At 39.1% G+C, this 16,903-nt stretch overlaps 1 protein-coding gene across 5 annotated transcripts in view; it reads left to right on the top strand.

The window, feature by feature from the left end:
• LOC135099764 (histone-lysine N-methyltransferase 2C-like) overlaps positions 1–16,903 on the top strand; it is a 193,867-nt gene that overhangs the window by 172,441 nt on the left and 4,523 nt on the right. For all 5 annotated transcript variants that reach the window (XM_064002273.1, XM_064002277.1, XM_064002276.1 and 2 more), the window contains 3 exons: positions 1,084–1,688; positions 6,566–6,668; positions 6,927–7,136. In XM_064002273.1, the coding sequence (XP_063858343.1) occupies positions 1,084–1,688; positions 6,566–6,668; positions 6,927–7,136 (918 nt within the window). The remainder of the gene's footprint in view (positions 1–1,083; positions 1,689–6,565; positions 6,669–6,926; positions 7,137–16,903) is intronic.

Below are 16,903 nucleotides of genomic sequence, written 5' to 3' on the forward strand. Positions count from 1 at the left end.
TTATTATTTATTTATTTTTTTTTTATTTATTTATCTATTATTATTATTATTATTATTATTATTATTATTATTATTATTATTATTATTTATTTAATTTTTATTATTTTTTTATTTTTTTTATTATTATTATAATTTCCTGGTGGTGCAGCTGGTGGTGGTTGCAGCTCACCCTTCTCAGTATACTCACATCATTGTGTATTCAGTGGGATCAACTGCAGCTCACCCTCTTCACTAAACCTACATCACTGTGTACGGCAGCAACAGTGGTTGCAGCCTGCCCTTCTCACAAAACTAGCATGACTGTGGGTGGCAGGGATAGCAGCACTGGTGGTGCACTTGCTCCCCAAACATTAATGTTATCCTACTCCACATTATGGACCTTTCTGCAGCTTGTTGCAGCTCATCCCTGCGTTAGGCTTTCAGTTTCCTACTTATGACTTAAAAGCAAACTGATCCCACGTGTTACATGATTCATGTTAGAATATTGCATGTTAGTGCAACCTGACTGTACTCATTAAGATGAAACCAAATCCTAGAAAATATCAAAAGGCATGGCAAATATGCCTTCTGACATTTGTGAAGTGCCTCCAATAATACTTTGTGGGTTTATGTTATAAATGAGTATCAGTTGATTATCCACATAAACATTTAGCTAAAAATCTCTCCTTTTAAATATGCCAATATATATATATATATATATATATATATATATATATATATATATATATATATATATATATATATATATATATATATATATATGTATGTATGTATGTATGTATGTATGTATGTATGTATGTATGTATGTATGTATGTATGTATGTATGTATGTATGTATGTATGTATATATATATATATATATATATATATATATATATATATATATATATATATATATATATATATATATATATATATATATATATATATATATATATATATATTTTATAAGTGTGTGGTGTGTGTATTGAATCCTTTTCACATATAGATTGCATTGTCATATATTGTTCGTCTTCATGAATTTTAAAAGAAATTATTCAATAACTAGAAACTATTGCTTTTTTTTTTTTTATGATTTTACAGATCCGATATTATTGGAGCATGCGGCGTCTTCACAAGAGGTGTGCTTATGAGTGTTCAATTCATGATAAAGATGGTCAGCCAGAATTTCGTATAATAGTTAAAGAGGATGGATATGAAGATCATGCATTTGTGAGTTGCTCTCCAAAAGGTGTATGGACTAAGGTTCTTGAGCCACTAGCAGAGTTGCGTCAGAAAGCAGATGTTGTGAGGCTTTTTCCACAGTATATTAGTGGAGAGGACTTGTTTGGTCTCACTGAACCAGCCATTGTACGTATCTTAGAGTCCCTCCCTGGTATAGATACTCTGGCAGACTACAACTTCAAATTTGGACGCAACCCATTGTTTGAGCTTCCATTAGCTGTGAACCCAAGTGGATGTGCCCGAGCAGAACCTTTCACCAAGCTTCACCTCAAGAGATACCATGGTATACGCACCAGTGCTGGATCTGTTCGGACTAGCAGCAACTGCAGAGCAGCAGCTAGTGTGGCAAACCTTACAATGGCATATGATCCCTTTGTTCCATACAGTAAACTTCACGTTCATTCAAGATCTTCTCAGTACAAGAAAATGAATAACGAGTGGAGAAGCTCAGTTTACTTAGCTAGGTGAGTAATTTTTTTTTTTTTTTGAGGAAGATTGAAAAGCATTAAAGCATTAACAAGGACAAAGATAGGATAAAGTTAAGAAAAGATCTTAAAAACTAGTTCAAATTGTATATAAAATGGATGTTTCTGAAATTTTTTTCACCTTTAATGACAGAGTAGAAAAGTAGGAACATTACAAATTGAAAGTTACTGGCAAATATATTTTCAAAGAAAGATGACAGTAGTAAATACAAAGGACCACTCCATTTTATTAGTCCGTTCAAGGTATACCAAATATTCTCCAAAACTTGTGTAACAAAAACACATTTGTTTTGGGTATGAAGAAACCAAGATTCATATCTTAATTTTCATGTAGTCATATAGGTTAGGACTATCCTTTTGCAGTTGATATTAATATTAAGTTGTCTATGGTAAGCAATATGCAGTGGCATTAGAAAGATGAACACTACAAAAGGAAAGTCAAGAGTGAAATGCTGTATTTTTTTTTTTTTTTTTTTTTTTTTTTTTTTTTTAATGTAGGAAGGGTACTGGCCAAGGGCAACAAAAATCTAATAAAAAATGCCCACTGAAATGCCAGTCCCATAAAAGGGTCAAAGCAGTGGTCAAAAATTGATGGATAAGTGTCTTGAAACTTCCCTCTTGAAGGAATTCAAGTCATAGGAAGGTGGAAATACAGAAGCAGGCAGGGAGTTCCAGAGTTTACCAGAGAAAGAGATGAATGATTGAGAATACTGGTTAACTCTTGCGTTAGAGAGGTGGACAGAATAGGGGTGAGAGAAAGAAGAAAGTCTTCTGCAACAAGGCTGCGGAAGGAGGGGAGGCATGCAGTTAGCAAGATCAGAAGAGCAGTTAGCATGAAAATAGCAGTAGAAGACAGCTAGATATGCAACATTGCGGTGGTGAGAGAGTGGCTGAAGACAGTCAGTTAGAGGAGAGGAGTCGATGAGACGAAAAGCTTTTGATTCCACCCTGTCTAGAAGAGCAGTATGAGTGGAAACCCCCGAGACATGTGAAGCATACTCCATACATGGACAGATAAGGCCCTTGTACAGAGTTAGCAGCTGGGGAGGTGAGAAAAACTGGCAGAGACGTCTCAGAACACCTAACTTCATAGAAGCTGTTTTAGCTAGAGATGAGATGTGAAGTTTCCAGTTCATATTATAAGTAAAGGACAGACCAAGGATGTTCAGTGTAGAAGAGGGGGACAGTTGAGTGTCATTGAACAAGAGGGGATAGTTGTCTGGAAGATTGTGTCAAGTTGATAGATGGAGGAATTGAATTTTTGAGGCATTGAACAATACCAAGTTTGCTCTGCCCCAATCAGAAATTTTAGAAAGATCAGAAGTCAGACATTCTGTGGCTTCCCTGCATGATATGTTTACCTCCTGAATTGTTGGACGTCTATGAAAAGACGTGGAAAAGTGCAGGGTGGTATCATCAGCGTAGGAGTGGATAGGACAAGAAGTTTGGTTTAGAAGATCATTAATGAATAATAAGAAGAGAGTGGGTGACAGGACAGAACCCTGAGGAACACCACTGTTAATAGATTTAGGAGAAGAACAGTGACCGTCTACCACAGCAGCAATAGAACGGTCAGAAAGGAAACTTGAGATGAAGTTACAGAGAAAAGGATAGAAACCGTAGGAGGGTAGTTTGGAAATCAAAGCTTTGTGCCAGACTCTATCAAAAGCTTTTGATATGTCCAAGGCAACAGCAAAAGTTTCACCAAAATCTCTAAAAGAGGATGACCAAAACTCAGTAAGGAAAGCCAGAAGATCACCAGAAGAGCAGCCTTGACGGAACCCATACTGGCGATCAGATAGAAGGTTGTGAAGTGATAGATGTTTAAGAATCTTCCTGTTGAGGATAGATTCAAAAACTTTAGATAGGCAGGAAATTAAAGCAATAGGACGGCAGTTTGAGGGATTAGAACGGTCACCCTTTTTAGGAACAGGTTGAATGTAGGCAAACTTCCAGCAAGAAGGAAAGGTAGATGTTGACAGACAGAGCTGAAAGAGTTTGACTAGGCAAGGTGCAAGCACGGAGGCACAGTTTCGGAGAACAATAGGAAGGACCCCATCAGGTCCATAAGCCTTCCGAGGGTTTAGGCCAGCGAGGGCCTGGAAAACATCATTGCAAAGAATTTTAATAGGTGGCATGAAGTAGTCAGAGGGTGGAGGAGAGGGAGGAACAAGCCCAGAATCGTCCAAGGTAGAGTTTTTAGCAAAAGTTTGAGCAGAGAGTTCAGCTTTAGAAATAGATGTGATAGCAGTGGTGCCATCTGGTTGAAATAGAGGAGGGAAAGAAGAAGAAGCAAAGTTATTGGAGATATTTTTGGCTAGATGCCAGAAATCACGAGGGGAGTTAGATCTTGAAAGGTTTTGACATTTTCTGTTAATGAAGGAGTTTTTGGCTAGTTGGAGAAGACTTGGCATGATTCCAGGCAGAGATATAAAGTGCATGAGATTCTGGTGATGGAAGGCTTAAGTACCTTTTGTGGGCCACCTCTCTATCATGTATAGCACGAGAACAAGCTGTGTTAAACCAAGGTTTAGAAGGTTTAGGATGAGAAAAAGAGTGAGGAATGTATGCCTCCATGCCAGACACTATCACCTCTGTTATGCGCTCAGCACACAAAGACGGGTCTCTGACACAGAAGCAGTAGTCATTCCAAGGAAAATCAGCAAAATACCTCCTCAGGTCCCCCCAACTAGCAGAGGCAAAATGCCAGAGGCACCTTCGCTTAGGGGGATCCTGAGGAGGGATTGGAGTGATAGGACAAGATAAAGATATGAGATTGTGATCGGAGGAGCCCAACGGAGAAGAAAGGGTGACAGCATAAGCAGAAGGATTAGAGGTCAGGAAAAGGTCAAGAATGTTGGGCGTATCTCCAAGACGGTCAGGAATACGAATAGGGTGTTGCACCAATTGCTCTAGGTCATGGAGGATAGGAAAGTTGTAGGCTAGTTCACCAGGATGGTCAGTGAAGGGAGAGGAAAGCCAAGGCTGGTGGTGAACATTGAAGTCTCCAAGAATGGAGATCTCTGCAAAAGGGAAGAGGGTCAGAATGTGCTCCACTTTGGAAGTTAAGTAGTCAAAGAATTTCTTATAGTCAGAGGAGTTAGGTGAGAGGTATACAGCACAGATAAATTTAGTATGAGAGTGACTCTGTAGTCGTAGCCAGATGGTGGAAAACTCGGAAGATTCAAGAGCGTGGGCACGAGAGCAGGTTAAGTCATTGTGCACATAAACGCAGCATCCAGCTTTGGATCGAAAATGAGGATAGAGAAAGTAGGAGGAAACAGAAAAGGGGCTACTGTCAGTTGCCTCAGACACCTGAGTTTCGGTGAGAAAAAGAAGATGAGGTTTAGAAGAGGAGAGGTGCTGTTCTACAGATTGAAAATTAGATCTTAGACCGCGAATGTTGCAGAAGTTAATGAAGAAAAAGTTAGTCAGGATGGAGGAACCCAATTGCATGTCAAATACAGTCATTACTTGGGTTTATTTGCTTTCTGGCACAAAATTACTGAACCATAGAGCTTGGATAATGTATTTTACACGATAAGTCAAAACATTTATATATGCATAAATTTGTTGCAAAATTCCCCCTCCCCCTCCAATATATTACTCTTATTATACTGGCAAACCACAGTATACAAATTATTTCTTTTCTGCATACTTTAATTTTACATATTTCTTTTCAGTTTCCCCAGCATTTGTGATGATTTGGGAACAGATTTCACTTATTGCTCTGTCTCTTTTAGTTACCTTTCATGACACACATGGAATAGAGTGAGAATATTCTTCTAACCTAGTCAGTGACTACGTGGCTCCCCAACTACAAGACTGCTATGTTTAATTTAAGAAAGAGATGATGATGTTTCATTGTATTTATTTTGATGTGACCTCTTGAAGCATCAGAAGTATTTTTCCAAAAAAAATATGTTTGTGGAATTATATATGTTCCAGTCTTCCATATACAATCAAGATTGCTATAATACATATTTTCATTACATGTTTCACCTATTACACAGAAAGCAAAAAAAAAAAAAAAATTAAAATTCCTTAACATGTGGGTTAGTCAACATAGCACTGACCAGGGCAGTGTTCGTCATGATATATTGGCATTAAGCCACACCCATCCTTTCCTGGTTAGGTACTACTGATAGTCAGTGTTGTTACCCACTTTCTGCTCTTCCTACTAGCATGTCACATCAATGGTTGCTGTAGTCTGCCAGGTTAGCCATCACACTGGGTAAATTTTCTCTGGATCTCTAGTCATAAAATCATGGATTTTGGCATTTAAGGACCTATTATCATGGTCTTCTTATCATACTTGCCTGTTCCAGGCTTCTTTATTAAGAACATACTGTGTTTCATATCTGACACTCCATCTCTAGAATTTTTTTTGTAAGAATTTATGAATGCTTTCAGCAAAATAAATGGTTCAAAATATACATAAGCTAAAGGTGCATGTATATTTACAAGAATGCAACTTTTATATTGAGTATGATCTCTATGCATTATGTAAGTTAATCACTATCATAGGATAAAGAAAATTATGGTTGATCTGGTACTTTATATATAAATATAAGAGGAACAGAGACAGGAAAGAAAATGTGCAGAGGATACTGTTTCACTTACATTTTGGATTTTGAATAGACACTTTTTAATCATATGAGTATACTAAATGACTCAGTTATATTGCAAATGTTTATAATAGAATACTCAAAGAGGACTCATAGTCACATTCTAAAATTGTAGGTTCTATCTTCATTTTAGAAATGAAGCATTAGACTACTTTTAATTTGGTCTTTTTTGTGTTAATTCTTGGGACTTAGAAATCTGGTTATTCTGAACTGTTATATGTCACACAGGTCCAAGATTCAAGGCCTGGGTCTGTATGCAGCTCGAGACATTGAGAAGAACACCATGATAATTGAGTACATTGGAGAGATTATTCGCTCAGAGCTTGCTGAGGTGAGGTTGTGTGTGAACTTGAATTTGATTTGTGCTTGAATATACATAAGTAAAGTATTCCATGTTACTGTGGACAATAGACAAAGTGTTAATGTTGAGGCAAAGTTTAGAATTAATGAAGCAAAGAATGTGTAGGAGGAATTAAAAGAATAGTACTAACCGAATTTTCTTGATTAGATCATCTTATGGCATACAGGAAAGAACTTGAAGAAAATATAAATTTAGACATTTTAATAGTAGAAAATGTTTTTCCCTCAGGTGCGTGAGAAGCGATATGAAGCACAGAATCGTGGAATTTACATGTTTCGCCTTGACGATCAGCGAGTGGTAGATGCCACAGTGACTGGTGGTCTTGCTCGGTACATCAACCATTCCTGTGGCCCAAATTGTTACACTGAAACAATTGAGGTAGAAAGGGACATGAAAATTCTCATAATTTCAAATAGAAAAATTCTTAGAGGAGAAGAGGTAAGTTGTTTGTATAAATGGAACATCGATAGATTTGTCTGTATACCCATTGATTTTTTTGGAGGTTACCGTATTTGATGGCTCATAAGACGCACGGGCTCATAAGACGCACCCAGTTCTGGCATGTATTGAAATAGAAAAAAACAAAAATTAACAGATTTAGGCTATCGATATGAAGTCAAGGAATTCAAGCGACATTTGAAGACTCTCACGTGCATTTAGATCACTATTAGATACCAATACTCAGCATTTAAAAGTTTAATTTATGCTAGCAGCTTACTTGTTCTTTTTGGGGTTTTGTTGAGGCTGTGATGGCCGTGACATCACAGCCTGGCGTCCCAAAGGTGTGGTATACAGGTAGTGTTTCAGACTAGATACAGTGGAGCTGGTTGGATTTCTGGAGTCAAATCTTGGTAAGGTTGCGGGCCTTGAAAGCCAGAACGTAATGGTTCGGTTGAGGGTATTGAAAGACAAGATTGTACCAATCCTGCTGACGTGTAAACACAATCTTCTTATTGGTATTTTAGTTGGGGCCATGCAGACTGTGATGTCACAGCCTCTAGTGCCCAAAAGGTGTGGTAAGCAGGGGAGTTTCAGTCTTAATGCGGTTCAGCTGAATGTAAACATTAACTGCACCTAGCTCTTGGCGGCACCATTAACTGAGGGACTACAGTGATAATAAAATTTTTTCATACTTTATTTTTTAGCATCTTTCACATGTAATTCTTATGCAGTATTTTAGTACATTTTCAAAGCCAAAGGATGTGTAAAAGCATAAGCTATTACATGAATATTATGCAGATCATCACCTCAAGCCAGCCTATCCCATGACACTCAATTCCTTTATAGAAGAAATATTCGTTCTCAAGGTGTATTAGTCTATTTTCATAAAAGAAAAGTTTCTCTAGCTTCAATCTTTTTCATATGTATGCAAAGCAAGAATGTTAAAAAGATAGGTTCAATTTTAATTGTATGAAAGTGTGGCTATTGTCTTACCTCAATCAGTAACGGCGTCACACTCGGTGTCACCGAGTACGTCACGTCGGAGCGCAACCGACCGCGTTTGTTTTGAAAAACGTGGTGCACCATCTCCACCTTGCCAGAACCTTCTCCACAAATCCAACCAGCTCCATCACATCTAGTCTAATATTATAATTGGATACCTCACCTTTGGGGCATCAAAGGCTGTGACATCACAACCTACACTGCCCCAACAAAACTCCAAGAAGAAGTGGTGCATGGTTAAGCAAATTCTTCCTGACTGGTCAAAGTCTATGTGGATTACCAGTAAGTATGAGATACTACACATTGGTACCTTGAAAGAAAGAGCATTTTGTGGCGTACTACCAATCATGACTTTATTTAATTGTGCAAAGACATCTGTGGTTTGAATTTAGAGCCTCTGTTGCCGTAGACTTGTAACCTATTACTGCCTCAAAGTTGGACCTTTGCCTCATTGGACGCAGGCTAATTTACTGACCCTTTTTCTGAGAAAAAAGTAGCGTCTTATGAGCCATCAAATACGGTACTTGAATATTTCTACGCCTAGATTTTTTTCTGTCCTTATTAGCATAGCTGGTTGATTTGCCATGCAGGGCAGACTTTCAAAATAGCTTTGCCCTCTCCCCCTGCCATCCAATTCCTCAACCTTCTCTTATTGAAAATGAAATATCTAAAATATGAAGGACAAGCAAGAAATTTTTTGGAAAATCCATGAATCTGATTTTTGTCATGAAAATTGCAGAATAAAATAAAGAGCTGTCTAGGCAATTAAAAATTCATATTTCTTGCTTTTTCTTTGCAAATTCTTAAGGATATATAAGTCCAATTCCCGGGTCAGTTGATGCTCAGTGGATGAAATAGCCATATATATATATATATATATATATATATATATATATATATATATATATATATATATATATATATATATATATATATATATATATATATATATATATATATACTTTTTTTTTTTTTTTTTTTTTTTTTTTTTTTTTTTTTTTTTTTTTCTTCAGGAAGGCCATTGGTCAACGGTAGCAAAAAAATTTATAAAAAAAAAAGCCCACTTAATACCAGGTCCCACAGAGAACTAACTCCCAATAAAAAAATCAAATAATGGAGAATAATCCTTCAATTTTTTACTACCACTTTGGACCCTTTTATGGGACTGGCATTTCAGTGTGCCTTTTTTTTTTTTTTTTTTTTTTTTTTTTTTTTTTTTTTTTTTTTTTTTTTTTTGCCCTTGGTCAGTGTCCCTTCTACATAAAAAAAAAAGAAATGTCTTCAAACCATAGGAAGTTGGAAATACAAAAGCAGGCAATGAGTTCCAGAGTTTACCATCCTTTTTGGATGAAGGATTGAGAATACTGGTTAACTCTTATATTAGAGAGGTGGACAGAATAGGAATGAAAGAAAGAAGAAAGTCTTGTGCAGTGAGGCCGCAGGAGGAGAGGAATGCAGATCAGAAGAGATGTTAGCATGAAAATAGCAGAAGATAGCAATAGATGCAACATTGTGGCAACGAGAAAAAGGGTGAAGACAGTCAGTTAGAGGAGAGGAGTTGATAAAACAAAAAGCTTTTTATTCCACCCTGTCTAAAAGTACAGTATGAGTGGAAACTTTCCCCCCACCTTTTCATATAAAAACATACTCCATGCATGGACAGATAAGGCCCCTGTACAGAATTAGAAGCTGGGGTTGAGAAAAACTGGAAGAGGCGATTCAGAATACTTAACTTCATAAAACTGTTTTAGCAAGATATGAGATGTGAAGTTTCCAGTTTAGATTATAGGTAAATGACATACCAAGGACGTTCAGCATAGAAGAGGGGAGCAGCTGAGTGTCAATGAAGAAGAGAGGATAGTTATCCGGAAGGTTGTGTTGAGACAAGAGATGGAGGAATTGAGTTTTTGAGGCACTGAACATTGCTAAGTTTGCTCTGCCTGAATCAGAAATTTTATAGAGATCATAAGTCAGACATTTTGTGGCTTCCCTGTTTACTTTGTGAAGGGTTGGACATCAATGAAAAGACATAAAAAGTGCAGAGTAGTATCATCAGTATAGGAATGGATAGGACATGAAGTTTGGTTAAGATCATTGATGATTTATAGGAAGAGAGTGGGTGACAGGATAGAACCTTGAGGAACACCAGTTAATAGACTTAGGAGAACAGTGACCATCTACCACAGCAGCAATAGAACAGTCAGAAAGGAAACTTCAGATGAAGTTACAGAGAGAAGGATAGAAGCTGTAGGAGGGTAGTTTGGAAATCAAAGTTTTGTGCCATAAGCTGTGAAAAGCTTTTTGATATGTGTAAGACAACAGCAAAAGTTTTACCAAAATCCCTAAAAGAGGATGACCAAGACTCAGTAAGGAAAGCCCGAAGATCACCAGTAGAGCAGTCTTGATGAAACCTGTACTGGCAATCAGAAGATTGTGAAGTGATAGATATTTAAGTATCTTCATGTTCAAGATAGATTCAAAAACTTTAGAGAGGCAGGAAATTAAAGCAGTAGGATGGTGGCTTGAGGGATTAGAGTGGTCACCCTTTTTAGGAACAGGTTGAATGTAGCAAACTTCCAGAAAGAAGGAAAGGTAGATGTTGATAGAGTTGGAAGAGTTTGATTAGGCAAGGTGCAAGCACAGAGACAGTTTCAGAGAACAATAGGAGGGACCCCATCAGGTCCATAAGCCTTCTGAAAGTTTAGCCCAGTGAGAGCGTGGAAAACATCACTGCAAAGAATCTTAATGGGTAGCATGAAGTAGTCAGAGAGTGGAGGCGAGGAAAGAAGAAGCCATGAATCTTCCAAGGTGGAATTTTCAGCAGAAGTTTGGGCAAAAAGTTCAGCTTTAGAAATAGATGAGATGGCAGTGGTGCCATCAGGATGAAATAAAGGAGGGAAGGACAAAGAAGTAAAGTTACTGAAGATGTTTTTGGCTAGGTGCCAGAAAGCTTGAGGAGAATTAGATTTTGAAAGATTTTGACACTTTCTATTAATGAAGGAGTTTTTGCCTAGTTGGAGAACAGATTTGGCATAATTCCAGACAGAAATATAAAGAGCATGAGATTCAGGTCATGGAAGTACCTTTTGTGGGCCACCTCTCCATCATGTATAGTATGAGAATAGGCTGTTAAACTAAGAAGGTTTAGGGCAAGAGAAAGAGTGAGGAATGTGCACCTCCATGCCAGACACTATCACCTGTTATGCACTCAGTATACCAAGATGGATCTCTGACATGGAAGCAGTTGTCATTTCTTGAAAAATCAGGATAATACCTCCTCAGGTCCCCCCAATTAGTATAGGCAAAACACCAGAGGCATCCTTGCTTTGGGGGATCTTGAGGAGGGATTGGAGCAGTGGAACAAGATACAGATATGAGGTTGTGATCAGAGGAACCTAACAGAAGATAGGGTGACAGCATGACTAGAAGGATTAGAAGTCAGGAAAAGATCTGGGATGTTGGGTGTATCTCCAAGTCAGTCAGGAATGCGAGTAGGGTGTTGCACCAATTACTCTAGGTCATGGAGGATAGCAAAGTTGAAGGCTAGTCCACCAGGATGGCCCATGAAGGGAGAGGAAAGCCAAAGCTGGAGATGAACATTGAAGTCTCCAAGAATGGAGATCTCTGTGAAATGGGGAGAGAGGATATGCTCCACTTTGGAAGGTAAGTATTCAAAGAACTTCTTATAGTCAGAGGAGTTAGGTGAGTGGTATACAGCACAGATAAATTTAGTTTAAGAGTGACTCTGTAGATGTTGGAAAATTTGGAAGATTCAAGAGCATGGACATGAGAGCAAGTTAAGTCATTGCACACATAGATGCAACATCCAGCTATGGATTGTAAATAGGGATAGAGAAAGTAGGAGGGAACAGAGAAGGGGCTACTTTCAGTTGCCTCAGACACCTGTGTTTCAGTGAGGAAAAGAGGATGAGGTTTAGTAGAGGAGAGATGGTGCTCAACAGGTTGAAAATTAGATCTAAGACAGTGAATGTTGCAGAAATTAATGAAAAAAAAGTTGAGAGGCATGTGAAGACACTCATGGTCAATACCAGAAGAGTAGTCCAACCTGGGGATATTTGTGGTCCCCTCCCCAGACAGGGACTCTGAGACTGGTGTAGGAGTTGCCATACTAATTTAGGATTATAAGTGAAATTGTGTGTGTATTTAGGTGCATGTAGTTTTGTGTGAAGGAAGAGAGTTGTCTTTAGAGGGCAGGCTGTGACTGCTCCCTTGTGGGAAACATTGACTGAGGTCACAGCTGGGTTATTGATAAGTTCACATCATCCTCTGATCCACTGCTTCAGACCTCAGTGGGAGTAATTATCATTTTGGCAGGTGTGTACTGCCTCCACCAGTAAGTGGGTTACTAAGATAAAAAGGTAGAAAAAATAATTAATCTAGAACAGTAACTATCAAAATGAAGATTAGAAATAGCTCAAATTTTTGCTACAAGAGCTGCAGGAGTATTTCAGATGAAATAGATGGCATGTGTAGAAAACTTATTTTATAAACAGAAATATGCTTGGGATGCTCAGGGAAAGTATTTAATCCAGAGGCTCAGATAGATTGTCACACATTATTTTACAAGGGCTGAAAAAAAGAGAGATGGCATGTCATGATAGGAGGAGGCAATAGACACCTGCCAAAATGATAATTACTCCCAGTGAGATATAAAGCACTGTTCAGGGGGTGCTGTGAACTTATCATTAAACCCAGCTGTGACCTCACTGAACGTTTCCCTTTGTGTCTCACAACACAAGGGGGCAGTCACACCCTGCCCTCTAAAGACAACTCTCTTCCTCCACACAAAACTATGAGCACCTAATAACACCAGCCTCGGAGTCCCAATCTGGGGAGGGGACCATGAATGTCCCCAGTTCGGACTGCCTTTTTGTCGACGACCCTAAGCATCTTGACACCCCCCTCAACTTTTTCTTCATTAATTTCTGCAACATTCACGGTCTAAGATCTAATTTTCAATCTGTAGAACACCACCTCTCCTCTTCTAAACCTCATCTTCTTTTCCTCACTGAAACTCAGGTGTCTGAGGCAACTGACAATAGCCCCTTTTTTGTTCCCTCCTACTTTCTCTATCCTCATTTTCAATCCAAAGCTGGATGTTGCATTTATGTGCACAATGACTTAACCTGCTCTCGTGCCCACGCTCTTGAATCTTCCGAGTTTTCCACCATCTGGCTACAACTACAGAGTCACTCAAACTAAATTTATCTGTGCTGTATACCTCTCACCTAACTCTTCTGACTATAAGAAATTCTTTGACTACTTAACTTCCAAAGTGGAGCACATTCTGACCCTCTTCCCTTTTGCAGAGATCTCCATTCTTGGAGACTTCAATGTTCACTACCAGCTTTGGCTTTCCTCTCCCTTCACTGACCATCCTGGTGAACTAGCCTTCAACTTTGCTATCCTCCACGACCTAGAGCAATTGGTGCAACACCCTACTCGTATTCCTGACCGTCTTGGAGATACGCCCAACATTCTTGACCTTTTCCTGATCTCTAATCCTTCTGCTTATGCTGTCAACCTTTCTTCTCTGTTGGGCTCCTCCGATCACAATCTCATATCTGTATCTTGTCCTATCACTCTAATCCCTCCTCAGGATCCCCTTAAGCAAAGGTGCCTCTGGAATTTTGCCTCTGCTAGTTGGGGGGACCTGAGGAGGTATTTTGCTGATTTTCCTTGGAATGACTACTGCTTCCATGTCAGAGACCCATCTTTTTGTGCTGAGCGCATAACAGAGGTGATAGTGTCTGGCATGGAGGCGTACATTCCTCACTCTTTTTCTTGACCTAAACCTTCCAAACCTTGGTTTAACACAGCTTGTTCTCGTGCTATACTTGATAGAGAGGTGGCCCACAAAAGGTACTTAAGCCTTCCATCACCAGAATCTCATGCACTTTATATTTCTGCCCGGAACCATGCCAAGTCTGTTCTCCAACTAGTCAAAAACTCCTTCATTAACAGAAAGTGTCAAAACCTTTCAAGATCTAACTCGCCTTGTGAATTCTGGCATCTAGCCAAAAATATCTCCAATAACTTTGCTTCTTCTTCTTTCCCTCCTTTATTTCAATCAGATGGCACCACTGCTATCACATCTGTTTCTAAAGCTGAACTCTTCGCTCAAACCTTTGCTAAAAACTCTACCTTGGACGATTCTGGGCTTGTTCCTCCCTCTCCTCCACCCTCTGACTACTTCATGCTATTAAAATTCTTCGCAATGATGTTTTCCATGCCCTTGCTGACCTAAACCCTCGGAAGGCTTATGAACCTGTTGGGGTCCCTCCTATTGTTCTCCGAAACTGTGCCTCCGTGCTTGCACCTTGCCTAGTCAAACTCTTTCAGCTCTGTCTGTCAACATCTACCTTTCCTTCTTGCTGGAAGTTTGCCTACTTTCAGCCCGTTCCTAAAAAGAGTGACCTTTCTAATCCCTCAAACTACCGTCCTATTGCTTTAATTTCCTACCTATCTAAAGTTTTTGAATCTATCCTCAACAGGAAGATTCTTAAACATCTATCACTTCACAACCTTCTATCTGATCGCCAGTATGGGTTCCATCAAGGCTGCTCTACTGGTGATCTTCTGGCTTTCCTTACGGAGTCTTGGTCATCCTCTTTTAGAGATTTTTGGTGAAACTTTTGCTGTTGCCTTGGACATATCAAAAGCTTTTGATAGAGTCTGGCACAAAGCTTTGATTTCCAAACTATCCTCCTATGGCTTCTATCCTTCTCTCTGTAACTTCATCTCAAGTTTCCTTTCTGACCATTCTATTGCTGCTGTGGTAGATGGTCACTGTTCTTCTCCTAAATCTATTAACAGTGGTGTTCCTCAGGGTTCTGTCCTGTCACCCACTCTCTTCTTATTATTCATTAATGATCTTCTAAACCAAACTTCTTGTCCTATCCACTCATACGCTGATGATACAACCCTGCACTTTTCCACGTCTTTTCATAGATGTCAAACCCTTCAGAAAGTAAACACTTCGCGCAGGGAAGCCACAGAACGCTTGACTTCTGATCTTTCTAAAATTTTTGATTGGGGCAGAGCAAACTTGGTATTGTTCAACGCCTCAAAAACTCAATTCCTCCATCTATCAACTCGACACAACCTTCCCGACAACTATCCCCTCTTCTTCAATGACACTCAACTGTCCCCCTCTTCTACACTGAACATCCTCGGTCTGTCCTTTACTTATAATCTGAACTGGAAACTTCACATCTCATCTCTAGCTAAAACATCTATGAAGTTAGGCATTCTGAGACGTCTCCACCAGTTTTTCTAACCCCCCCAGGTGCTAACTCTGTACAAGGGCCTCATCCGTCCATGTATGGAGTATGCTTCACATGTCTGGGGGGGTTCCACTCATACTGCTCTTCTAGACAGGGTGGAATTAAAAGCTTTTCATCTCATCAACTCCTCTCCTCTAACTAACTATCTTCAGCCTCTCTCTCACTGCTGCAATGTTGCATCTCTAGCTGTCTTCTACCGCTATTTTCGTGCTAACTGCTCTTCTGATCTTGCTAACTGCATGCCTCCCCTCCTCCTGCGGCCTCACTGCACAAGACTTTCTTCTTTCTCTCACCCCTATTCTGTCCACCTCTCTAACGCAAGAGTTAATCAGTATTCTCAATCATTCATCTCTTTTTCAGGTAAACTCTGGAACTCCCTGCTTGCTTCTGTATTTCCACCTTCCTATGACTTGAATTCCTTTAAGCGGGAGGTTTCAAGACACTTATCCATCAATTTTTGACTACTGCTTTGACCCTTTTATGGGACTGGCATTTCAGTGGGCTTTTTGTTTTTATTGAATTTCATATGGAGCAATAAGATTAAGTTAACCTATGATATAGTTCACTTCATGTTTCTGCCTTATTGCATTCTCACAAAGATATACAATAAGTAGTCAAGTTCAGGCAGATAGTACACATGGCATTGAGGTGTGTGGGAAGGAGGGAGTGGAGAGCAAATCAGATGTGTCAGAATCACTTATTGTGTGGCCATGGTTAGTGGAGCAGGGACTGAGTAGTTTGCTAACTCACAAATAGTGATACTAATAACTGAATTACAAAAAAAAAAAAGCAAAAAGTTGCTAAATTTAGCATAAAAATAGTCAAGCAGTTCTAACCATCTCTGACCTTCATCTGGTAAAGTTGCTATAGCTGCCTCTGGTTTTTCAGGGGTTAAAGAAATCTGATGTTTGTTAGCTCTGAGAAAGAAATGAGTGAATTTCAAAACTACTATCTCTCTCTCTCTCTCTCTCTCTCTCTCTCTCTCTCTCTCTCTCTCTCTCTCTCTCTCTCTCTCTCTCTCTCTCTCTCTCTCTCTCTCTCTCTCTCTCTCTCTCTCTCTCTCTCGGAAAAACTTGCAGAAAATGCCAGAAAGTGAACAGATTTTCAGAGCAGATGACGATAAGTTGATATTCCATAACTAAGGAGATTGTGGAACAGGAGAAAGGCTGAAAAGTTTAAATCACCAGTATCAGACAAAATTTATCTCAAGAAGGCAAATATGTCATTAGTGAACCACTGATTAATACATTTAGGAAATCATTAGATTCAGAAGTGCTGATGATATGGAACCAAGCAAAGCTCATCTGCAAGGAAGACGATATATCACTGATGTTAGCTACCTGCCAGTCAGCCTAACTTCAGTTATAGGTAAAATAATGGAAACTGTTATTCATGGAATCATTAGGGGTTATATAGACGAGCATAGGTTTATAAATGATTCTCAGCATGGCTTCA

Source organism: Scylla paramamosain, chromosome 4 (genome assembly GCF_035594125.1).
Source record: "Scylla paramamosain isolate STU-SP2022 chromosome 4, ASM3559412v1, whole genome shotgun sequence".
NCBI classification, from domain to species: Eukaryota; Metazoa; Arthropoda; class Malacostraca; order Decapoda; family Portunidae; genus Scylla; species Scylla paramamosain.